The following is a 27,025-nucleotide window of genomic DNA, read 5'->3' on the forward strand; positions in this document are numbered from 1 at the left end:
CCACCATGCACAATTAAAAAAAAAAAAAAAAAAAAAGAAGAAGATACCATACGCCTGGGTTAAACTCTGTAAATGTGTAGGAATTAATCGGATGGAGGAGGGAAGAGAGTGAAAAACAGGGAATTTAGGAAGAGCTGTTAGAACAGTGTGCTGAATAAAAGCAAATAGGTTCTGAAGAATAAATCTCCTGTGTTGTAAACTTGCAGATTGAGAATAATTTTGCACCAGTACCTCAGGGGCTCAGAAACTTCACCAGGAAACTTCTGGCCCCAGGGTTCTGTTCTGGAGACTGACTGTCAGACCTAAACCTTTGGATATTATACTAAGCTTACCTCTTTCAACATCTGTGAGCTTAAGTAAAATTTAAGGTTATAAATGGCTGCTTGCACCCATTTAAAAAGGGTAACAGGTTTGCCCCTTTATGACAGAGGAGTTTCTCACTTTTGTTTTTTTAAAGTCTTAAATGACCATCAAAAAGTCTTTTTTAAAATTGACCCTTTTAACTGAGGTGGCAACAACTTTTTTCCCACCCACAGCACTCATTTCTATGGCACAGAGGTTTGGTTGTGGGTCCAACTAATTCCAAAGCCTCAGTATAACCACGTAAACTTGTAATCTTGACAAGTATTACAAACTTATTATCCATCAAATATTGGAACTTCAGATAACCCAATATAAAAATATCAAATTATTCAGAGGTTCCTCTGCTGGGAGTATTTTACTGTCCCACTTTTCTTCATTTCTCTTCAGCTGGAGAATAAATAAACTGAATTCTTTTAGCATTTGTCTGCAGGTAATATTTCTCAAACCTTAACTGCTTCTAACACAAAGTAATAATATTACATACCGTCAACTGGTGTATCAGGAGGTCCATTAAGAAGGTAATCTTGTTACTAAACAGAACATCAGTGCAGTTTTCGGAACAGTTATTGCAGGTGAGGTTGTAAACATTGATTGCATTGCAGAGAGACCTAAGAGAAGAAGAAAAACACCATTTATAAAGCCTTAGCAGCTCTTCTCCATACATTTTTTAAAAAATAAAATGAATGGCATAAAAGTAACAGGCATTGGATGGAAGTCACTCTAAAAAACCAAGCCAATAGCTATTAGATGTAAGGCCCATAAGCTAGATAAAAAAGTTTATATTGTTCATTCAAATCCCAGTGTTCATTAGTATCTTTTATTAATTTTGAACAGTTGCAGCAGCACACAATGGAAACATATTTACCAGTCTATCTGGTAATTTCTTAATAATCTAAGATTATTAATACCTTCCAGATCTAGAATTCTTTGGGTAATATCCAGAAGAAAGGGTCTGTCAAAGTTCCTGTTGGCCAATCTCCTGGACCAGAATAAGAACAGATGCTGGAAGAACGGAGTGACCATGAGGAGAAACCGTAGGCTTTGCCTGGGAGACAAACCTACCAAAAACCAAACCTATTGCCGTAAAGTCGATTCTGAGTCATTGTGACTCTACAGGACAGAGAACTGTCCCATAGGGCTTCCAAGACTGGAATTTTTACAGAAGCAGACTGCCACATCTTTCTCCCACAGAGCAGCTGGTAGATTTGAACTGCTGATCTTTTGGTTGGCAGTTGAGTGTTTTAACGATTATACAATGAAGGCTTGCTCCTAAGAGACGAGGCCTGCAAAATTTTGGAGAACAAACTGCATACCTGCCTGGAGATTCTGTGGACGTGGACCCAAAGCACCTGAGCAGATGAGAAGATCTTTCCTAGAGGGGACAAACTGGCCTTTGTGGGTCCAGACAGTCTAAGGTCAAAGTGATCAGAGATACCTTTCTAAGGGATAAAAAGAATGATATGCCATTGTCAAAAGAAAGTTTTGGAGCAACAAGCTAAATAGGTACCCTCCTGCGTGCTTGGAAGACTACTAAAACCTGCATTGCCTGGGTGAGCAATGCTCATTCTATCTTCTCTGACTAAATCTGCCTAAGTCCTGTGCACACATGTTCTGACTCAATCCCGTACAGCCATCCTCTAGAAACAGTTTTTAAAGTGTGATCACTGGACTAGCAGCATTAGTTGTTGATGTTGTTGTATGTGCCATCGAGTCGGACCCAACTCATAGTGACCCCCTCTTGGGTTACGAGGCGGTATCACTACAGAAGTAGATTGCCCAACCTTCTTTCCATTAGTATCACTTGAGAACTCAGGAGAAATGCAAATTCTCAAGCTGCACCACAGACCTAGTGAATTAGAAACTCTGGGGGTATAGCCTAGCAATCTATGGCTTAACAAACTCTGCAGGTACTTCAGATGCACACTCAAGTTAGGAAACCATTACTCGAGGATCCCATCCCAAACTTCTTGCCTTTGGGTCAATTCTGACTCACAGTGACCCTACAGGACCGAGCAGAATTGCCCCACAGGGTTTCCAAAGCAGTGATCATTATGGTAGCAGATTGTTATATCTTTCTCCCATGGAACATCTGGTGGGTTCGAACTGCCAACTTTTCAGTTAGCAGCTAAACACTTAACCCACTTTTCCTTTAAAACCAAACTCACTGCCGTCGAGTAGGATCTGACTCATAACAACCCCTCCTTAAGTTTCTGAGGTGGTATCACTACAGAAGTAGATTGCCCAACCTTCCTTCTGAGGAGTGGCTGGTGGGTTTGAACTGCCAGCCTTCTGGTTAGCAGTCAAATGCCTTAGGCACTACACCACCAGAGCTCCTTTAGGATACCAAAAACCCATTGCTGTTGAGTCAAATCTGACTCACAGTGACCCTACAGGACAGAGGAGATCTGCCCCTATGGCTTCCAAGGCAGTAAATCTTTATGGAAGCTGACTGCTTCATCTTTCTCCCACAGAGTAGCTGGTACATTCAAACTTCTGACTTTTCAGTTAGCAGCCGAGTGTTTTAGTCATTGTGCCACCAGGGCTTCCTCCTCTAGGATAAACCAAAAAAACCAAACTCACTGCCATCAAGTTGATTCTGACTCATAGTGACCCCCTATTGGATTTCTAAGGGTATAAATCTTTACAGAAGCAGACTGCCTCATCGTTCTTCCACAGAACGGCCTGTGGGTTCAAACTATTGACCTTTTGATTTACAGCCACATGCCTTAACCACTATACCACCAGAGCTCCTTCTCTTCTAGGATACTCCAAACCAAACCAAATTCACTGCCATTGAGTCAATTCCAACTCACAGCTACCTCCACTGGGTTTCCAAGACTATAAATATTTATGGAAGCAGACTGCCTCATCTTTCTTATGTGGAGCAGCTGGTGGGGTTGAACCACCAACTTTCTGGTTAGCAGCCAAATGCCTTAACCACTACATCACCAGTGCTCCTTCTCCTCCAGTACATAGGCTCTATATTGTGACTGAGCTTTGTAATTACTTGTAAAAAAAAAATCAAACCAAACCTGTTGCTGTCAAGTCAATTCTGACTCATAGTGACCCTCATATAGGTATGAGAATCACCTGTAGATCTTTTAAAATACAGTGAAACCTGTGAGAGCTGGTACGCAATAAGAAGCCTTGTTTTACTGGCTCCTGCCTTTGACAGGGCACAGTCTTAGTCACTCACTTATCATAGTGATAGTCACTCTTTTTAGTGAAAAATATTTGAGTTTTCCTTCTCTGACAGGTTTCTGCTTTACATGGACTCTGGCTTTCAAGGATTTTACTGTATATAGGTACTTGCCTGAGTTCCTCTCCTATCAATGCCAGTTGGGGAACAAGGTTGCCTGATATTGTTGTACCCTACTTCATATAATTTATACCAAACCAAACCAAACTCACTGCCATCGAGTTGGATCTGACTCACAGCGACCCCTCCTTGGGTTTCCGAGGCAGTATCACTACGCAAGTAGATTGTCCAACCTTCCTTCCAATGTATAATTTATAGGTTCCTAAAAACTAGGCACAGTGGAATATACTGGTTAGGTGTATAAAAACTAAAATAACACATACTTAGGTTAGAATCCCAGTTCTGCTACTTAGGATTTTAGCAAGTTACTATTTGAACATCTTAGCATCCATTTTCTCACATATAAAACTGGGATAATAATACCTAAGCTGTATATGGTTGTCATAAGAATTAAATGAGATAATAGATATAAGGACTTAGAACAGTGTCTGATACATATGTACATATATTAAATATATAATAAATGATAGCCTTTCTTAGAGTTATTCATCTTATAATTCTAGTTATGAATAAGTTAAATTGAAATGTTAATAAACTGAATCAAATAAAAGCATGCTATGGAAATTATTGCTTCCAGGCTAATAAAACACCATGCTTCCCAACTATTTTCCATGGGATTTTGGCATAAATGATGAAATGACTCTAAACTGAAGGGAGCCAGGAAGAGGCTCAGCTGTCCCTGGCTTCTCCAAATCTCCCTAAGGACTGTACAGAAAATCCTTCATCCACAGGTGACCCATTTGTGACCCATTGGTTGGAAGCTTTATCTAGCAAATCTTTCACAAATGCAAATCAACACTATTTTATTTATTTGATAACATGTCTAAAATTTTGAAAAGAGTGCTTTTCTTTTTAATTTTAAAAACATGGATTTTTAAGGTTTAAAAAAGAATTTTTTAAATAATTGTCATAAATTTGGATAAGAGAGGAACAAAGAAGCAGTAAAAAACTGTCAAGAGATAATTTGGTATTTGTACTTCTAGTCATTTTTCTATTTATAAAATACATATCTATTTTTACTAATTACATCAACCTTTCTCCATGACATTTAATATTCTTCTGAAACCCTGATTCGTAATCTTTTTAAAAAGCAGCAAAACCATTTTGTTAAATAAAATTTTACTCAGAAGCTTAAACTATAGGTAAAATCAGAGTTTGGCGGAAACAGAAGTGAGAGACTCAGGGCCCTATAGTGCTCCTTCCTCTCAAATCCTTGAAGGGTTCCCAAGAGGGCAAGTATCTCTGGAATACAGTGAAACTACTGAGCAATTACAATTTAACTGAGTAGCTTTTTGAATAGGTGATGATGACCACAGTACAACATGCAAAAAAAAACTGTATACCGAAAAGCATCTCCTTCTTACTCATGTCTACCAGTCACTCAGTTTGCAACCTTAGAAGCCACCATGCACAATTAAAAAAAAAAAAAAAAAAACTACGGTTACTGGTTTCCAATTCTTCCAGAGACAGACTATGCATATGCAAGCTTCCCCCCCATCCCAAATATCTAAATATCTAAATCACACAAGATTTAGAGGCTGAAAGTGAGTCAAGGCCATCTGCCTGTGGCTCTTGGCTTTTGCTGCTATTCAATAAGATTTGGAAATGTGAGGATTTCCTGCAGCAGCATTCTAGGATTCATTCTCCAGCTTCCTGAGTGAGAAGAAGCTGTGCAGTAAGTTGTGCTATGTCACTTGTTTCCTAATCTCTGGACTGCAGCTTCAGGTACTCACTCTACAATTTCCTGGGTGTAAAACAGAGATGGGTGTGTGTGGCATTAACTTCTTATTTCCTGCCAAACTCCTGTTCGCTTCAGAGGAAGCAGCGTCCCCAGTGGATCTGTTTGGTATCGCTTTTGAAGTCAATCCAAAGAGGTCTACAACCTGCTCCTTTGCCTGTCTCAACAAGTCTGTAAGTATTTAATGTCTTATTCTATATTCCTTTTGTGCTTAATATAGTAAAACATGATTTTTAAAGGCTGAATAGTGTCTCATCCTATGGCTATAAATATAAATCCTTATTTATTGTTGTTTCTAATTCTCAATGTTATAAATAATGCTGTTGGTGACAGGCAGGATACTTAGTTGCAAACCATGGGAAAAAGCTCTGATTAACTTAAACAGAAAAGGAATTAATTGAAAGGCAATTGGGTTTACCATACAACCGGGAAAACCTAGGAGTAAATGTGACATTGCCAGTATCCAATTCCTATCACAGAGCTAGTCTGCTGAAAAACCACTGGGTGCTATACATCTTGCCCTAAACCCTGATGCTGTGACTCTGGGCATGAAATGTAGCTGCTATCAAGTGTCACCAGAACAGTTCGGGATGGCCCTGCTTCTTTCTCAGCTTCAGAGCCAAAGTCTGGAAGGAGTACGTTGGATTCTGAAACCTATGCCACATATCTGTGTCTTAGACACAATGGACAGAGAAATAAAATACTTGGCAACCTCAGGCTCTGTAGTGGGAGGGTCACCTTATATGCTGGGGAAGTCCACAGACACAGGATGGTGACTGAGATACTGGGCAGCTAACAGCACAATTCATGTTCACAACAGATGTGCTGAACAAATCCTACTGTACAACTCTGCCTGCTTCCTTAGGATAAATTTCCAGAAACGATAATTTGGGTCAAAGGATATGAACATTTTTAAAGCTTTTGATATATACATTGTCAAATTCAAATTACCCTCCAGAAAAAAAAAATTTTTTTTTAAACAATTATTCTCCCAGAGAGAGCTTCTCCATGCTTTTACCAACACTGGATAATCTCATTTAAAAAATCTTTATCAATTTGACAGCTGGAAATGGTATTTTTAAAGGCTGCATTTATTTTATAACTTTCTCATGTGTTTATTGGCTATATATTTTAATATTTAATATTTTCATGAATTATCACTGTGTCTTTTACCCATTTTTCTATTGGTGGGTTTTGTCTTTTTCTTATTCATTTATAAGGTTCTTAACTAATAGTAAGGATGTTAACCCTTTGGTCACCATATGTTGCAAATAACTTTTCTTGTTTGTTACTTACTTGAACTTTTTTCTTTAAAATGGTTTTTGTCATAAAGAAGTTATTCATTTTTATGTGATAAAACCTGGCAATGTCACTTTTCCTTTAGGGCATCTGAGTTTTGTGTTAGATTTTGAAGGACTTTTCTACTTCAAGATTATAAAAATAGTAAATAATACTTCTGGTGCTTTAATAGATTTATGTTGTACATGTAAACCCACAATGTAAAATTAATTTTGGGATCAGGTAAAAAGTAGGTATTTAACTTTATTTTTTTCCAAAATAAAATTGTCACACATAAATGTACAGTATGTAACTCACAGTATGCAAGTATGGACTTGCTCTTTTGTTGTCTTCTTTTTTTTTATTGTGATTTGGGTGAAGGTTTACAGAGCAAATTCACTTTCCATACAGCAGTTCACATATACTTTGTCTCATGACATTGACCACAGTTTACCACAATGCAACAGCTCCCCTCCCACTTCCTCCCCATAGTTACCTCTTCCCTGTGTCCATCCCTCCATGCACTCCTGCTCCCTGAGCTATCTCCCTGTGCATAAGCAGCCCTTCTTTCTCCCATGATTGTTCTCTCCAAGGAGTGTATCTACTTGAGGTAAATGTTCAACTCATATACCTGTCTTTTGTTTGGCTGGAAACCACAGGGGTGGGTTCAATTCCAGACCTGAAGGGCAGCTAGGGGCCATAGTCTCAGTGGTTCCACCAGGCTCTATTGGACCAGCAAACCTGGTCCCCCCTCTTTTTTTTTCTCCAAATGATTTTGAGTTTTGTTCCACATTGTTCTCCTTCTCTATCAAGGATGTCCTACATAGATCCCCTTCCAAGTGGATGACAGTGGTAGCCAGGCACCATCTAGTTCTTCTGGTCTCATAGTCGTATAGGCTGCAGATCACATGGTGTACCAGTCACTAGGACTAATTGTTTCCATGAATTTTGGTTTTCTTCATTCTTCTTTGCTCTGGACGAGGAGAGACCCATCGTTGCATCTAGATGGCAGCTTGCTAGCTTTTAAGATCCCAGTCGCTACTGGCCAAAGTAGGAGGTGGAACAATGTTTTGTATAGTATGTTACGCCAATTGAGCTTGATGTCCCCTGTGACTATGGTCCCAAGCCCGCAGGTTCAACTACTTGGTCCCTCTGGGTAGCTGTCTGTGACCAAGCCGTGACCACAACCTTGCCCCGTGTCAGCTCTACTATACACCTGGGAATTCTGATCATTCACATAAACTTATAGGACCATTGTCTGCCAACACTATATATGTTCTTGGATATACTCCCCATTTCATAGACATACCTAATCGTTCAGCCTGTCCACCCATCTATCCACCCATATACCCATGTTAGCCTTCACTGACAATGCAGTACTGTATGTACAAAAGGGTTCATATTTGTTGTCTGTCCCTCCCATGTACCTTTCTATGTCTTTCTCATCCTCAATGCTGCCATATTGGTCACTCACATTTGGTACACTGCCCTTCTCTTCACCCAAATCAATACTTATCTCTATCTATCTAACAGCATTCCCTCCCTCCCCTCCCACCCCTGGTAACCAACAAAGAAAATTTCCTTCTATAGATAAACCTTTCCTTAACTCTCACAATAACGGACTAATACAATATTTGTCCTTTTGTGATTGTGTTGTCTTCTTTTTTAAAACAATTTTTATTAAACATTTTTTTATCTTTTTCTTAATGATTTATAAGAATTTTCTCACATTATAAATACAACAAAGGGTTAATACATGTTACAAACATTTTTTACAGTTTATGTTCTGCCTTTCATTTTATGTTATTTTTTTAGAGCATTAAATTTTTTTATTGCAGTAAAAATATATAACAAAAGATTTGCCAATTCAGCAATTTTACATGTACAATGATTATGTTTATCATACTGTGCAACCATTACCACTATCTGTTCCCAAATTTTCCATCACCATTAACAGAAACTCCAAAAACAAAACTCACTGCCATCGAGTCAATTCTGACTCACAGCAACCCCCATAGGGTTACCAAGGCCATAAATCTTTAGGGAAGCAGACCACCTCATCTTTCTTCTGCAGAGTGGCTGGTGGGTTCAAACCATCGACCTTTGGTTAGCAGCCAAATGCCTTAACCACTGTACCACCAGAGCTCCTTCACAGAAACACAGTGTCCCTAAACAATGACTCCCTCTTCACCTTCCAGCCCCACTCCTGTCACCATATGCTGCAAATAACCTCGAATACACTTTGGTCTCTATACACTTGCCTATTCAGATTTTCATATAAGTGAGATCATACAATTTATGTCTTTTATTTTTTAATGACTTATTTCCTTCACCAAACATAATCTTTTCAAAGCTCATCCATGCTGTAGCATGTATGAGGACTGAGTGTAGGATATTTTTAATGTATGAAGTTAAACACTTTTATGTAGCCTAAACATTTTTTCTTTGTGGTTTTCTTTTTTTCACCTTCCTTTTATGCCTAAAAAGTTTTCTCCTTATATGATGAGGTAATTATTCATTTGCATCAGTGTCAAGCCATTTGTATTTATTTTTTCTTGAATTATCATTGTGTGTGATAACTTCATGGTTCAAATTTCACTATGAACTCATTTAGAATTCATATTAGTGTGTGGAATGGCAGGACCCTAAATTTATTTTACCCCCAATGAGGTTATTCAATAATCCACCCTTGCCAGAAGAACTAGATGGTGCTGGTTACTACTGTCAACCACTTGGAAAAGAGTAAAAATAGGAAATCCTGGATAAAAGGGAGACAAGTGTGGAACAGAACTCAAAATCATAAAAAAAGATGAGGCTTACTGGTCTGATAGAGACTGGTGAAACCCTTGAGACTATGGCCCCTAGTCACCCTACAGGCCTAGAATTGAACTTACTCCCATGGCTTCCAGCCAAACAACAGACAAGCATATAAGGTACACATTTACACCAGGTAGGTACATTCCTTAGAATAATCAGCCATAGGATATTAGAAGGGCAGTATTTGCACAAGCAGATAGCTCAGAGGGTAGGAATGCACAGGAAAGAAGGACACAGGGAAAAGGTAACCACAGGGAGGAACTGAGAAGAGAGCTGTTACCTGTGGGGAATTGAAATCAATGTTATGAAATAAAATGTGTATGAACTGTTTTATGGAAAATGAGTTTTCTCTGTAAACTTTCACCCAAAGTCACAATTAAAAAAAACCAAAAAACAAAAAACTACTAACAAGTGGGAAAAAAAATTCCATCCTTTTACTGCTGATTTGAAATGTCACCTTTAACATAACTACATACAGGACATTTCCCTGGCTTTCTAATATATTCAGTTGATTACTGTATCTAGCTTTGTGCCAATATTGCATTGTTATATCATAACCTTATAATAGGTTTTAATATATAAAATTATATGTTTTATAATTTTATACTCTCAAATTTTTAAACTCTATTATTTTTTGCATTAAAAAAATATGGAGGTATGATATTTAGTATGTTTGGAACCTAACAGCTTCTTTAACTATATCCTATTTTACCTTTAGTCTCAATTCACTGTTCTGATCTATATTTTCTATGGTTTGATTCTTAATTTATATTTTTTTCATTCTATTCAATATAATTCCTACAACCTGTCTGAAACCTTTTGTGCACTATCATGAAATATAAATAAATACACAGATTAAAAAAAGCAAACACACGAGATCAGATTTTGGCCTAATATGCTTTATGTTTTACATTAAAGAAAACTTATTTACTGTTTAAGTGTGGAATGTGCATGTATAAATCTTATGCTCACAAAACTCTCCCAAGAAACTCTCACAAAAGAAACTACTTTCTGTGGAGGAAAGAAAAAAAAAAAAAAAAGGTGTATGTGTGGAAGAAGAGCTAAAAATCTCAGGGTCAGGCAAAACTTGTCCACTTGGCAAAACCTGTTTGAAAGACAACTTCTATCTGAAGAGCACCTGTCTTAGAAAGATCACTTCTTTGAACTCAGCCTGGGTGGTCTGCCCAAGAAGTTTTCCCTGTAATTTAAAACTCAAATGACTGGAAGCACTTTTAAACATCAAACAGAAAGCCCCAGATTTTAAAAGTATCTTCTGAGAAGACACTGAAGAGGCAGTTCATTCTGTCAAAAGAACACTGTGGTTTGGTTTGAGATAAAGGTTCTCTGCCCTAAACAAGCATGAGTCCATGAGTGAATTGTGTATCAGGAAGTCTTCTCACTGAAAAAGTTTCTTGTGAAAAATGGAGAAGAGAAAAGGCATCAGAAAACTGTCTTTTGGCAATAAGTATGGAAATACAGTTACACACAAAAAGAACCGTATTAGAATACACATACTGAACACACCACCTATGAAATGTTTAAATAGAAAAGTCCCAGGTGGTTGTAGCCTGGGAGGGTTTGACAATGTAACTCAGAAAATACATAGTTTATATGCAGTTTGCAGTGGTTAAGACTTTCCAGAAAATAATATTATCAAAATCTACTGTCTTATATCAGTGTCAAGAGAGCAGCCATTTAAAAACAACTGCCACAGGCAATCTCACAAAATGTGAGATTATTAAATCAGGAGTGAATGGCCTTAAATTCTTGCAGTGCAAAATTGTGTGCCAAGGAGAGACAAATACTAAACCAAAAAACCGAACTCACTGCCTTGGAGTCATATCGACCCCTCCTTGGGTTTCTCAGGCAGTATCTCTATGGAAGTAGATTGCCCAGTCTTCCTTCTGAGGAGTGGCTGGCGAGTTTGCACTGCCAGCCTTCTGGTTAGCAGTCAGATGCCGTAGGAGCTCTGCCATCAGAGCTCTTACTAGAGTTGCAAAAATACAATTGCAAAGAGAAAGTTGGAAATTTCATCGATGACTATTTCAGCTCTCATAGAAGAAAGGGATTGGCCTGATGTGGATAAATGTAGAAAACACAGATCTTCACAAAACACAGAGGATGATTAGCAAATGACATAGAATTAGTTTGAGGAAAGAAGATTATCTAGACTGAACCAGAACATCCAGATCTGGAGTTTTACCAATTACTTAGGGACAGAGGAATTGAATGTTAAAACCATTGCCTCAGTGTATGTTATAATTTAACAAGTACTTTTGCATTGCATTAAGCATTTAATAAATAATATATAGTTAATATGTATCCAGTAAGTCTCAAATTATGCTTTATCTTTATAAATAAAGCTCCAAACTAAAATAGCTTCTTTAGGCATTAAAAAGAAAGATCTGAAATCAGGGAGATACAATTGCTGTTAGAATTCTAATGTTCTCAGTGGGCTTACTAAGTGAGGGGGCCCTCTCACAGAATGTGGTCCACCTGAAAGGGGCATATGCCAGATCTAGAGGCTGTGACTTATTGTATCAAACCAATCAAAACTCTATCCTGTTACATGACTAGATTAATTACTTCTGGGCAAGGTCTCGACTAATTCATCCTTTTTGGAGCCCTCACAGTGTGTGCAGCACATCAAAGTTGAACTCATGATAGATGCTCAATGAAGAGACAAATGTCTTCCTTGTTTCAAGAATATATAAGAATATTGTAGAGTATCTTAATACATTAATTAACCACATTCTCTAATATTCTACTTAACACTCATTAGAACTTGATCATAAAGATTTATTCTCAGCCAATCCAGGCTTGTTCTCAGTACCAAAGAAATGTCTTAGTTTTCATAGCCTATCAGGAATAAACTCCACACCTAGCAGAAAAAATGTAGAAAGTATCTGACAGCTTTGAAGTGACTTCACCAAGAAAGAAAATTACTTTAGAAATTGAAAATTAAATTATGTCTGAATTGCTTTATAAACGACACTGGGAAACAAACTAATATTTATGAAAACTATTAAGCTTTTCATTGTTAGCAGTTTTGGGAGGAGGCATAATTTAATTTACTGATTCTGTGTTGTTTTGTGTTTTGTTATGTGCCGTGGAGTCGGACCCGACTCATAGCAACCCATCCTTGGGTTTCCGAGGCAATATCACTACAGAAGTAGATTGCCCCATCTTCCTTCCGAGGAGTAAATGGTGGGTTTGAACTGCCAGCCTTCTGGTTAGCAGTCAAGTGCCTTAGGCACTATGCCACCAGAGCTCCCTGATTCTGTGTTAAGAAAGCTGAATTATAATGGTATATAATTGTTCATTTAACTATTGTTTATTGGGCATCTACTTATGTCCAGGTCCTATGCTAAGTGTGGTAGGAAATAAAGAAAAATATCAGCTATTAGTCTGGACCTCAAGAGTCATATACCACAACCAAAACTAAACTCACTGCTGTTGAGTCGATTCTGACTCACTGCGACCCCATTGGGTTTCCGAGGTGGTATGTCTATGGAAGTAGATTGTCCAATCTTCTTTCTGCTTGTGGGTTTAGAACCACCAGTCTTTTGGTTAGTGGTCAAATGCCTTAGGCACTACGCCACCAGAGCATATGTTGTTGTTGTTGTTATGTGCCATCGAGTCAGCCCTAACTCATAGCGACCCCTCCTTGGGTTTCCAAGGCAGTATCACTACGGAAGTAGGATTGCCCAACCTTCCTTCAGAGGAGTGGCTGGTGGGTTTGAACCGCCAGCCTTCTGGTTAACAGTCAAGTGCCTTAGCCACTATGCTACCAGAGCTCCCACCAGAGCATATAGATTCTTTAAAATTTTTAAAAAAATTATCAACAAAAATACAGAAAACCACGTGAAACAAGTGTATAGCTTACTGAATTTATCATAAGAAAAACACCCTATTGTAGCCATCACCCAGACACATAACTTTGCTAGCAAGGAGCACCCAGCCACTTTTTCTCATGCTAATTATAGCCCCTTTCCCCAGAAGTAACCACTATTCTGATGTTTACAGTGATCATTTCTCTGCATTTCATTAAGGTTTTACCACCTAACTGTGTTTTCTTAGCACTTTAGTTTAGTCTTGTCCACTTTTTAAGATGTATATTATTTTTTGAAGTATGTCTTAATATATTTTTAAGTCTTTTCAATCTAAAAGATCCCCCTCCATCCTCTTTTCCTTAAAATTTTGCTGATTGCATACTCATGGTGAAGCTTAACATGTTCCTCTGTCCTCAGTATTTCCTGAGCCCTGGCAGCAGGATGCAGCAGCTTGAACAGACTCAGGTTTGCCCCCTTTTGGCAAGACTATAGTTGTGGAGTTCTTCAGCTGGGAGGCATATGATGGCTGTCACTCATTTTTAATGTTAGCAGTTGACAATGATCAATGCCCAGATCAATTAATTTACAGTTGTAAAACTGTAATATTTCAATATTATCATTTTGTATTTATTAGATGAAATAAAATTACAAGAAGACATGTCTCCGCATCTAATTAGTAGAGTTTTAGATAAATGTATGATTCTTTTTATTTGTCCAGTTTTCAGTATAACTGGTTCCCTGTCTTGCTCAGAAAGTGACCAGTTAGTTTTATTTTAAATAGCAGTTAAAACTCATCAATTTAAACATATTTGATGAGTTTCAATCCACTGAATTCTTCTCCATGTTGAAGCTCAATTTGCCCCATCTTGGGCCCTTGGGCTCCTAAGTTCTTTGACTGGACTCTTACAGTCTTTGATAATTTCCATCTATCTGGGATGACAAGAGGTTCAAGACTCATCATCTGTATTTCCTGCCCCCGACCTGGTAACAGTTAGTAATACAAAAAGTACTGTTATTAGCATAGTGGCTAAGGCACTTGACTGCTAACCAGAAGGCTGGCGGTTCAAACCCACCAGCCACTCCTCGGAAGGAAGGTTGGGCATTCCTACTTCCGTAGTGATACTGCCTCGGAAACCCAAGGAGGGGTCGCTATGAGTCGGGGCCGACTCGATGGCAAACAACAACAACAAATACTTCAAAATCACAATCTAGCCCTAAGGATTCTCAGTGTTACTGGGATGGTCACTGTTTCTAGGCCTTTAGAATGAACAGAGCTGAGCCACACACACACACACACACAGATAAAATACCTTTGAGCTCATACTGATATTTCAGGACACTAAGGGATACCCCCGCTATACACACCCTTAATCTCTTCAATATAGCATCTCTCTCCTTTTTTCTACACTGAGAATCCTGGTTCTCAAGGACATAGAGGACGACAGAATTGTTGTTAGCTGCCATCAAGTTGTTTCCTGACTCATGCTGAACCCATACCTGCACCATCCCCATGATCAGCTGTGGTTCCATTGTGATCGATAAGGTTTTCATTGCTTGATTTTTGGAAGTAGATCATCAGGCCTTTCTCCCTCATCTGACTTAGTCTGGAAGCTCTGCTGAAACATGTACAGCAGCATAGTAACATACAAACCTCCACTGACAGATGAGTGGTGGCTGTACATAAGGTGCTGGAATACGCACAGTTACTCATTTGGTTTATGCTATATTAAAACACACAACAGTTTCAGAATAACAATATTAGTAGTATCAATTATGATTATTGCAATTGGCATGTGCTACACCCATTCTTCACCCTTAGTTTTTTATAGCTGTATTATCCACACTGTCAGAACATAGTTATTTCATACTACATTCTCTTTTAATCCTCTTTAGTTTTAGTGTTATAATGATATATTTAGTGCCCACTACCCATCTTTATGTCTATTTATTGTTGTTATGTGCCATCAAGTCGGACCCAACTCATAGTGACCCCTCCTTGGGTTTCCGAGGTGGTATCGCTACAGAAGTAGATTGCCCAACCTTCCTTCCGAGTGGCTGGTGGGTTTGAACCACCAGCCTTCTGATTAGCAGTCAAGTGCCTTAGGCACTATGCTAGTAGATTCCTTAAAAAGGGCTGTGGAAACAATATTCTTGCGTGTTGAAAGTAGTGTGTCTGGAAAGATCAGTTTTGTTGGATATAAAGTCTATGGCACATTATCTTCTACAGTGTTTTAAAAATGTTACTCCATTTTCTTCTTGAATTAAATTAAGCACTGGTATTTAAAAGTTTGAAGATATATTAGTTTTCTGTCCTTTGTAAGTCATGTGCTCTTTCAATATGATATATTTTTTTATTGAAGTACAATCTATATACAACGAATAATCACCCTTTTAAATATACAGTTTGAAGAGTTTTGACAAATGTATTTGGTCATGAAACCACCTCCACAATGAAGATACAGAATATTCCATCACCCTTCAAAGCTCCAATGTGTGGTACCGTTCAAGTCAATCCCTCTCCCAATTCCTAGCAATCAAGTATTTATTTTCTGTTCCTATAGTTTTGCCTTTTCCAGAAAGTCATAAATAGAATCAGGCCATATGTAACTTTCTGAGTCTGGCTTCTTTTGCTGAGCAAATGCATCTGAGAATCATCCATGTTGTTACATGCATCAGTAACAACAACTGAGTAGTATTTCATTGGGTGTGGAGGTACCACAGCTTGTTTATTCATTCACCAGTTGAAGGACATATGGATTGTTTCTAGTTTTTGGCACTTATGAATAAAGCTGTTATAAACATTCATTTATAAGTTGTGATAACATATGTTTTTATTTCTCTGGGTAATTACTTAGGAATGGAATTGCTGGGTCATATATTAAGTGTATGTTTAACTTTATAAGAAACTGCCAAACTGTTTTCCAAATTGGCTATACCATTTTGTTTTCCCACCAGCAGTGTATGAGAGTTCCAGTTGCTCTGTATGGTCTCCAACACTTGGTACTGTCAGGTTGTTGCTACTATTGATTTTAAACCATTCTAATAGGTATGTAGAAATAACTCATTATGGTTTTAATTTGCATTTTCTAATGATGTTGAGGGAGCTCTGGTAGTATAGTGGCTAAGGCACTTGACTGCTAAACAGAAGGCTGGTGGTTCAAATCCACCAGCCACTCCTCGGAAAGAAGATGGGGCAATCTACTTCCATAGTGATACTGCCTTGGAAACCCAAGGAGCGGTCACTATGAGTCGGGTCCGACTTGACGGCACATAACAACAACAACAACAACGATGATGTTGAGTGTTTTTTTTTTTTTCCCCTGTGCTTATCTGTCATCCGTATATCTTCTTTGGTGAAGTGTCTTTTAAAATCTTTGGTACATCTGTTTATCAACAGTCTGTTTTCTTCAGTGAGCTATCCCTAGCACCTAAAACACTTCTTGGTTTATAGTAGAAAATCAGAAATACACACTGACAAGATGAATGAGTATAATGTTTTCTTCTTTACCTGAAAGAGCTAAAGAAGTCATACTACCCAGTTGAGAAAGTGTGTGGAAAGCCCATGACCTTCAAAAATTTAAAACAAGCAAAAACAGCTCTCATTTGCAAACACAGACAACAGCATTAGCTCTACTTCCTACTTCATCTCTGCACAAAGTAAAATGACTCTAATGTATATTATTGATATAATGCACTTCAAATGATAAAACAACATAGAGTACTTGTACATTGTGAACAGAAAAAGAGCAGTATCTGGTTTTGCTTGTAATGTAATGTTACTTATTGTGGCAAAGGAGAAACTTCCCAGAGGAGACTCATTTTTAATAATGTCCAATGGGTCTGCTGTACCAAGTAGATTTTAGATATGTAGTACAAATAAGAAGAAAATATACTGAAAGAAATAGAGAAAAATAGTATTTTACATGAAAAATGTATTTGTAAAAAGCCACTGTCTTGCATACACAGGAAATACTTTTAATGTTATTTCAGTTACAAAAATTTAAAAGATATCAAATTACTAAAATTAGATTAAAAAATATTGGTTAATAAGAAAATATCTTGTTAGCAAGAAACTTGGGGACAGAAGAATGATGCGGAAAATCTAAAAAAGAGTTTATTCAGTTTCGCCATGTTTTTGTGATGACAGAGAAGGTGGAATTTTGACAGAAATTTGAGGATTTTTTTTTCCCAGTGGAGAATGTGACATTTGGAAAAGAGTGTGAGTTGTAGATGTTTTGGGGAAATATAATTGGCCTATAGATGCAAGAACATCATTAACATGGTTCCTGCTTTAAATCCATGTGGCCTTCCTTGCCTCCTCTTTGCGCCATCCTTTCTGATGCTAGGAACATTTAGAGGGGATAGGGAGAATGAAGAGAGCCAAAATCCTGGAAGAGCAAATTTCAGCTCAAGACAGGATCATCAAGGGATGCTGAGACCATTGACCATTTAATCCTCACAGGGAGGATGTAAATTATATTCATCCTACACTTGAGTATGGGTCAAAACTCGATGTAATAATCACAAATGGTTATTACATTGCACATCATATTCTGCAATGTAATATTTTAATAACACCAAAATTAAACTATTTTCCTAATTATAATAATGCTTCCAAACAAGGTATAAAACAATCTTCAATTAGATGTGTTAATTTCAAGAGTTACTATTTAGTTGGTAAATTTACTACAAACAAAATAGGCAATTTAATTATTCCACAGGGACATACTCTAATTTTAGATGGGGAACCATATATATTTTAAGCACCAATCTAATTAGACGTTCCGTATTTCCTCCAATTAACCTCTTACTGAGAAAGTGTTGTATTCAAAGATTACAAATACATTAAGAAATGTAGGGTGAGCATCAAATTAATACACTGAATTCATTTAAACTTTAGTGCTAAAGCATTACATTTACTGCTAACATAAATTTGTTAGTAATAAGACAGTTATGATTAGCAAGACTTTAGATATGTTCTTAAGTAGGATCTGGTTATGTAATTTTAAATTCACAATTAGACACATTGGCTCTGGAGAAGACCCCAGGTGGTTTGCAGTGTTAAATAGCAGATTAAAGTTGACACAGCTAATTTCTTTTCTTTAATCTTATTAGTGGTACAACAGCTGTCAAGTGTAACTATCTCTATAAAGCCCCTGAGACATAAACAAAATGCCTCAATATGTCAAATGGAGAAGACTATTTATCAATCACCATGGCTAATTAGCTTGCAAGACAATTTTTTACTTTTATTGCCTTGGGGACAGTTACACACTTTTAGTAAACTTTGATTTAAAAAGAGATGTTCAGGATTATATTAAAATAATCTTGCCTAGAAATAAGCAGTTGTTTATTAATAATTGAGTGTATTCTAAATTTTATCCCACACTAGCAAAGTCCATTTTTTTTAATATCTACTGAGGACCTATGGTGTGGACACATGAGGTGGTACACGGTTCCAACTCCATGATGCCTACATCTGTTACTGATGGGAAGCTATAGCCTACAATAAAACCTATGATATATTTACTCCATTTTTGCCACCTGGTTTCAGACCTTGAAATGGATGTTAAAGGTAAGAACACAGGAACACTGTCTTTTTTTTTTTTTTTCACTTAATTGCTAGGTCTTTCCTGAACTTAAACTCAGATTTAAGATTAGGTCCTCTTACTCATATTTGGTCCCTAGCTTTCTCGGTGGAAAAAATGATCATTTCCTACCAATAATTGGTATGGATCATTTCCACATCAATAATTCACTACAAAAAACCTGTACACTATAAACCAAAAACCAAGAACCAATCAACCAAATTATACCTCCTCCACCAAAAGGCAAAAACTAAAATGTAAAAACAAAAACCAGCAACTTACCAGAATGAGAGTAGTTTTTATATCAATGAAACGATATCTCACTTTTATTAAAATAGTGAAAGATTTACAGCCCAAGAAACAAAAGTACAGCCATCATTACCTTATAACTACCAGACTTGTAAAAGTGATCTAATCAAGGAAACCCAGACTAAAACTATGAACTAAATAGCATTTTCTGCTTACATTTTAAATAATTTAATGTTGTTGTATAGTTTGGGCTATTTTATTGATTAGTCTCAGCTTCTCAATCACGATGTAAGCTCTTAGAAGACAAAAATACATCTTGCAGAACAGAAGAAATTCAACAAATATTTGCAGATTGATAATACCTCTCTGGTGATACCATACAGGCAATAAGATATATATGGAAGAACACCAGAATAGGACACTCAGTCCTAGCTCTGCTAATCTGATGACTAAGAGTAAATCACTCAGGCTCTTTAAGGTGTAGTTGCTCCATTTTTATAATGTGATAATTTGGTGAAGATATGGCAAAGACTCTGAATATTAAATAAATGTAATATATTTATAAAATAGTGATGCTACTTTTGTATTTCTGATAGTGCTAAGTGTTTTGTAGGGATTCAGAACACCTCCGTAGCAAAGATTCCCTTTCTTATTCATATTTTTACCCATGCTACTAAGCAAAGTGCTAATTACATGTCAATAAGTTTGTTGAATGACTGAATTGCTCTTGTGTTTGAGTAAAATAATATAAGCAATAGGGCTTAAGTCATGATAGTGGCAACAGTAATAGAAAGATGAATGAATGACATATATGAACTTTCTTCTCAAAATATGAAATAAAGAATATCATCTTTTACCTGAGTTAATCATCTTGTCTAATTCATTCATATCTAAATATTTCTGATACTATTCTGACAGTGTTCTAATATTTTTCCATCTTAGAACATTTTGTGTTCTAGAGGCACCAAAATGTTTACAGTTTCCCAGCATATCCTATTATTTCAGGTCCCCATGCTCTTATACATGCTGCACCCTCTGTCCAGGAGGATGGCCTTCCCCCTCTGTTAGTCAGGCAAACTCTGAATTTATTCTTTAACACCACTTTATATATTACATCCTCTAGGAAAGAATCTATGTCTTTTTCTTACAGAGTTAATTACTCCATCCTTTGTGCTACCTGTGTACCTGGGGCTTCTTCTTTGGATGAACTTGTTGTTGTTGTTGTTATGTGCCGTTGAGTCGGCCCCGACTCACAGCGACCCCTCCTTGGGTTTCCGAGGCAGTATCACTACGGAAGTAGCATTGCCCAACCTTCCTTCCAAGGATTGGTTGAATTTAGCACACTGTAATGAATTACTTCTTTCCCTGTTTAGCACATCTTCTAAGGAATAAGCCCATGAGGGTATGGACAATGTTTTATTTATTGTCACAACTCTATTGCCCAACACACATGCCCCCATGTGGCATATGGAAATGTGTAATGGCATATTTGGTTGTCAAAATTCCTAGTGGTCTCTGCTGGTATTTAGTGAATGGGTCAAGGGATGGTACACACCTTGCAATGTGCAGGACACTCTCACATTCTTCCCTAAGTCCTACTGAGAAATACAGGCTTCCCAGGCCATGCTACTGCACGACATTTCACAAAGCTCCTTCATACATATTTGCATTTCATCCTTACAACAACTCTATGATAGGAATCTTTTGTTCCAAACTATGGTACAATAAGGTTTTAAGAGAAGTGTCTCATATCAAATATTGACAAAGCTGGTATCTGAATACTAATGCTGAGTTTAATCCATTAGTGTACATTTCCTTTTCTCTAATTATAAATGCAAGTACTTCAGGCTTGAGTTCTAGAACTAACCAAGAAGGAAGTGAATACACTTGCAGAAGTAATTTTCAGCTGAAAATAAATGAAATGTTAGACGTTGATATGTATGTGTAAAATGTGATATTATAACCCCTATCCTAGGTCAGTGTTTCTCAAGAATCAAAGACCCAAGTGACAAAAGATGAGAGATTCCAAAACCAGGAAAATGCTACATGATTCTGAAAGTGCTGCAGAGTGTTTTCAGTAAGACTCTGTTGTAATACAATGTCTAGCACACCAAAGGATTGGCTACCAGTTCTACATCTAGTGACACTTTCCGTGCGGAAAAACATCGCTGATATTAGAAAGGAAATTAATAAGAAAACTGGATTCACCTAAGATAAATTAGTTTTACAACCATGTTTTCTGGAATGCATCAATTTGAAAAAGTGAGAGAGTTCTGTATTTACATAAATTCAACTGGCAATGCAGAAACCTATTATGTTTATAAAATAATATGGATTTTGATTTTCAATAAGGGTATAAGCTAACCTCTGAATCAATAGCTGGACTTGATGAAACTGATTCTCTGGAGAAGGCCTAAGTGTAAAGGAAATGACAAGCAAGTCTCAGGTAAGACGTAATGTCCCACGAGTGATTCAACAATGATATTCCAAGTTAAATTTTCTAAAGTAACCAAAAATGTTCAGCCAAAAAAATGTTACTTGACAGCATTCTAAATGGAAAGCAAATGACTTTATGTAGACTGAGCAAAGAGAAAAGTCTCACCATTGAAAACAAAAACTCCCAATCTTGTGGTACAATTTTTTCAGTATTAAGTTCTCTCTTTAGTAGTAGTATTGTTACCACAGGTAAAACAACAACCCCATCTTGAATGGAGGTTAGCATTTCTTATCAGGAGAGGAAGAAAGGAATAAGCAATGATGCAATTCTCTGAAACCTGCATCTAGTACTTGAGTATTCCATGCTTTGGGGCGATGTTTAACATCATGGAGATACTGTGTAGTTTCACTAAGAGGAACAAAACTGCAATTCTAAAAAAGCCTGCCCTGATATGATATGCTGTTGTTGTTAGGTGCCACTGAGTTGGCTCCGACTCACAGCAACCCTACATACAACAGAACGAAACACGACTCGGTCCTGCGCCATCATAACAATCCTTGCTATGCTTGAGCCCATTGTTGCAGCCAGTGTGTCAATCTACTTTGCTGAGGGCCTTTCCCTTTTTTGCTGACCCTCTACTTTAACAAGCATGATGATATTCTTCTCCAGAAACTGGTCTCTTCTGGCAATGTGACCAAAGTAGATGAGATGAAGTCTGGCCATTCTCGCTTTCAAGGAGCATTTTGGCTGTACTTCCTCCAGGACGAATTTGTTTGTCCTTCTGGAAGTCCATAGTATGTTTAGTACTCTTCACCAACACCACAATTCAAAGGCATCAACTCTTCTTTGTTCTTCCTTATTCACTGTCCAGCTTTCACATGCACATGAGGCGACTGAAAATAGCATGGCTTGGATTAGGTATACCTTAGTCTTCAAAGTGACATCATTGCTCCTTAACACTTTAAAGAAGTCTTTTGCAGCAGATCTGCCCAGTGCAATATGACATCTGATTTCTTTCTTGCTGCTTCCTTGGGTGTTGATTGTGGATACAAGTAAAGCAAAATCCCTGACAATTTCAATCTTTTCTCCATTTATCATGATGTTGCTTATTGGTCCAACTGTGAAGATTTTTGACATGATATAGACCAGTGATTTTCTTCCTTCTGTTAAGCACTAAAAAATGACTTAACTAACAAAGGATCGATAGGAGTTCTGGTAGCACAGTGCCTAAGGCACTTGACTGCTAATCAGAAGGCTGGCGGTTCAAACCCACCAGCCACTCCTTGGAAGGAAGGTTGAGCAATCTACTTCCATAGTGATACCGCCTCAGAAACCCAAGGAGGGGTTGCTATGAGTTGGGTCTGACTTCACGGCACATAACAACAATAACAAAGGATCATTTGTCTTTTACAAATGCTGTATCTTTCTCCTAGCAGTTGTAAATGCTGTTAAATCTAATAATCTGGACAGCAAAAAAAAGGCATTTTACTCGATTTTTAAAAATAGAATGAAGCTTTTACCTTGTAGCTGCAGGATTACAGTTGCAAGCTGCAGCATGCTGTCAGGATTTTTTTTGGGGGGTAGATGTGTGGATAACTGCTCTTTTAACCTTACCTTCTAAACATCTTAATCTCACCTTCAAAATGGGCAACAGATCTCAGTTTTTAGGAAAATAACTAATGAAATGATTAAATTCCCCATGAGCAATCTTATTTTCTATTTAAAAGCTGAATTATGGCCTCAAATCTGAGAGGGCAGGATCTAAGGAAATATACTTTTTAGTTGTTTGTAGATACTAGGTTTCAAACTAAGTCTTATTTATACAGTAAATAATGAGATACCAATACAAGACTCAAAGTCTCCCAATAAAGTAACACTTGAGAGTTGATATAAAATTAAGTTCTTTACAAAGAATATGAGTAGCATCGTTATTTGTTCTTTAAGAATTTATGCATTATTCTAAAAGAACAATACATAGGCATTTTCTTATCTTTGATTCTGAAGATAAGCACTTCACTCTATAGAATGCTATTTTAAAGTTAGTTTACCTTAGGATCTAGGGACAGCAATTTTAACATGCATCATTTTCTACATAGACTCCTCACACTAGGGTTAGGAGAAAAAGCTAGTCCCAGCTTGTAGGAATGGCATTTAATGTTCATAAAGAATTATACCCTAGAGAACTTGTAGAGCGTGCTTTCTTTTTTCATTCCTGCTTTAAATTGTGGACATTCATTCATTCCTCCTCAGTATGAAAGAATTTAGAAAAACAACTATGAGGTTACAAGGAAAGCTCTAGAGCACAGTCAAATAGTTTCAATTCAGTCTAGAGCTTAAAAGATCTTCAGTATTTGTATCTGAAAGTATCAGGCACATTTGTTGGGAAGGGGACAGAAATTCAGTCAAAATATTTCAAGTAAAAAGTATCATTTATTATAAGGCTATTGGGAACTTTCATATGAATCCAGGAGAAAATGAACAACCAGATCTCAGGAGGGGCAGAAACAATGCCAGCTCTGTGGACTGGACCCTCTCTCGTTTCCAGCCCCTTTTCTCTCATGAAGCAATTCTGGTCTCCTCTTTTTCTCCCCTAAACAGCCTTCTTTAGTTCTGCTAAACTTGGAGCACATACAGCCCTGCAATGGTCACATCAGAAATTACTCCATGTGATTTTTCAAGTTCAAATACATAACAAACAATAATGTAAGAGTTGTGCAAATTCCCGAGAGAGAAATTTGAATGGCCTAGTTTTACTTTTTGGGTTGAGTTAAAAGCCCTATATTGATGGCCAGTCTACAAATTGATTGCTCTAAAATTAAAATGTATACTTTTGTTTTAATCAGCTATGATCATTGAGGGAAGGATCACATGGCATAAAATATAGCTGTTTAGAAGACACATGGGTGCAATGACTAGAACAGGTAGTATTCACACCATCCTGGAAAACAGGAAACAACAAATCTGAAAGAAGTTGAGGTGAACATGCCAAGCCAAGAAGAAAAATTAAAGGGTAATATGGGAGCTCTAGGAGCTCTGGTAGCATAGTGCCTAAGGCACTTGACTGCTAACCAGAAGGCTGGCGGTTCAAACCCACCAGCCACTCCTCAAAAGGAAGATGGGACAAATCTACTTCCGTAGTGATAATGCCTCAGAAACCCAAGGAGGGGTTGCTGTGAGTCGGGTCTGACTCCATGGCACATAACAACAACAACAGGGAAGGAAGCTCAAGGTGAAAATTGGCAGAGTCTGGAATGTGTTGCAAATTGAAAAAGATTTAACAGAAGATGAGTCCCAAAGAGAACACTCAAAGGAGTCAAAGAAAGCAGACAGAATAAGAATCTTTCAGCCAAACAACAGATAGGCCTAAAAAGCGAACAAAGGAGTTCTGGTGGTGTGTAGTGGTTAAGGCATTTGGCTGCTAACTGAAAGGTTGGTGATTTGAAGCCACCAGCTGCTCTGCAGAAGAAAGATGAGGCAGTCAGCTTCCTTAAGATTTACAGCCTTCAAAATCCACAGGAGTCTTTATGACTCGGAACTGAATGATGCCAGTGAATTATAAAGGAAACAGTAACACCTGTGAGGTACAGGATCTTCAGAACAATCAAGAATACAACCTAAAAGGGGCAGCAGAAGGCAGGAAGGAGCAGGAGAGAAGGATGAATCTAATCAGGAAAACTCGGGGAAGAAGTGGGAAGAGTGTTGTTACATTGAGGGGATTGCAACTAATGTCAAAAACAAAGTGTGTATAAATTGTTGAATGGGAAACTAATTTGCTCTGTAAACTTTCATCCAAACTGCAATAAAATGTTTTTTTTTTTTTTTTTTAAAAGCAGGAAGCTATAGAGCAGATGAGGTTAGGCAGGTCAGGAACCTTAAGTTTGCACACACTAGATATGTTGCAAAACATTGTTTTATGAAGAGTCGTGTGTATGTCAACAGAAAACCACCAAGGAAATATAGCAGGCTACTACTAACAATATTTATAGTTTAATACATTTCATTCTGCATGACTGTAAGTTCCCCAAGGGCAGGGTATATTCTGAATGATTCCTAGATGTGGCAATCATGACCCATGTCCATGTGTGCATACAACTGTTCCCAAGAATGGAATTCCTAGAAGGCAGCTGCCTGGGGCATCAGGAGTAGAAGCCTTAGACGAACTGCTCTGCAACACAACGTAAAAGCTTTTCCACTAGAAGATGAACTACAACAGCCTCTACCCTGTGTCACAGAACCAAAAGCAGGAAATAGAAGCCGTTGAGGACAAAAGCTCAATAGACATGGAAGAGCGATTCTGAACGTTCTCTCTGCCACTTGGAAACAATACATACTCTTTCAAAAGGGATATCTTGGCTCTTACAGATTGCAGTCATGCCCCAAAAATGACTGCCTTAGGATTCTAAGCCCTCATTCTGGCAGTGAGCTACATACGTGGTTGCTAGTGACTATGAAGAGTAAACGAGATAATACATGCAGAGCTTCTAACACATCACCTAGCACTGAGGACACACCCAAGAGATGTTAGTTTCTGTCTCCTCACCAACTCAGAGAATAAGTAAATGCAATACTGCCAGTGGATAAACCACATAAAGTCACAAGTTTTATTTTACTTTGGAGAGTAAACTTGTGGTATCTTGTTGTAAATGACCTTTCTATAAGCAAAATGTATATCATTCTAAATTTATTTTTTATTACAGTTATGACTACTACTTTACCTGCATAGTACTGATTTACTACAGACAGATAAATGCATGTCCTATGAAGAAGTAAAAAACAGCAATTCTAATAATTTCTTTGATATGAATACATATGTTTCATAAGGGCCACAGCAGTGGGACAATCTATTTTTCATCACATATTAAAATGGAAGCCGACTTACACATAGCAGTGTGCTGACTCTAAAATTGGAGTAAGGGCAAAGACTGAAAATTCAGTTCCAGCACTGTCTTTGGTCTTCTGAGTAAATAGCAGTTAATGATACATGATGTACTTACAAATTCACCAAAATTTAAAGACAGAATTAAAAAAAAAATCACCTTTTTTTAATCACATTAAAAAAAAAACCCAACCAACAGAGTGGTCAAAATCAGGTGGGCCTTGTTTGCCTGAGATATAATATTGTTAAGTCCACAGAGTCAGCTATTTCATGTGATACGCTTTTATTGCTTTCTGTTAATCCCCTAGAGAAATCATTCATTCATGTATTCAAACAATATTTACTAAGATACCATTGTTGTTGTTGTTGTTAAGTGCCGTCGAGTCGTTTCCGACCCATAGCGACCCCATGCACAGCAGAACGAAACACTGCCCGATCTCGTGCCAGCCCCACAATCCCTGCTATACTTGAGCCCATCATCGCAGCCACCGTATCAATCCATCTCCTTGAAGGCCTCCCCCTCTTTC

The 27,025-nt window shown here is 37.6% G+C and overlaps 1 protein-coding gene across 1 annotated transcript in view; it reads right to left on the bottom strand.

Moving 5' to 3' along the window:
• Positions 1-27,025, bottom strand: part of SCAPER (S-phase cyclin A associated protein in the ER) — a 607,935-nt gene that overhangs the window by 192,068 nt on the left and 388,842 nt on the right. The window contains exon 21 of the mRNA XM_042782062.1: positions 848-971. Coding sequence (XP_042637996.1) covers positions 848-971 — 124 coding nt within the window. The remainder of the gene's footprint in view (positions 1-847; positions 972-27,025) is intronic.

This window comes from Orycteropus afer, unplaced genomic scaffold (genome assembly GCF_000298275.1).
Source record: "Orycteropus afer afer isolate SDZICR_OR568_19922 unplaced genomic scaffold, OryAfe1.0 scaffold00233, whole genome shotgun sequence".
NCBI lineage: Eukaryota > Metazoa > Chordata > Mammalia > Tubulidentata > Orycteropodidae > Orycteropus > Orycteropus afer.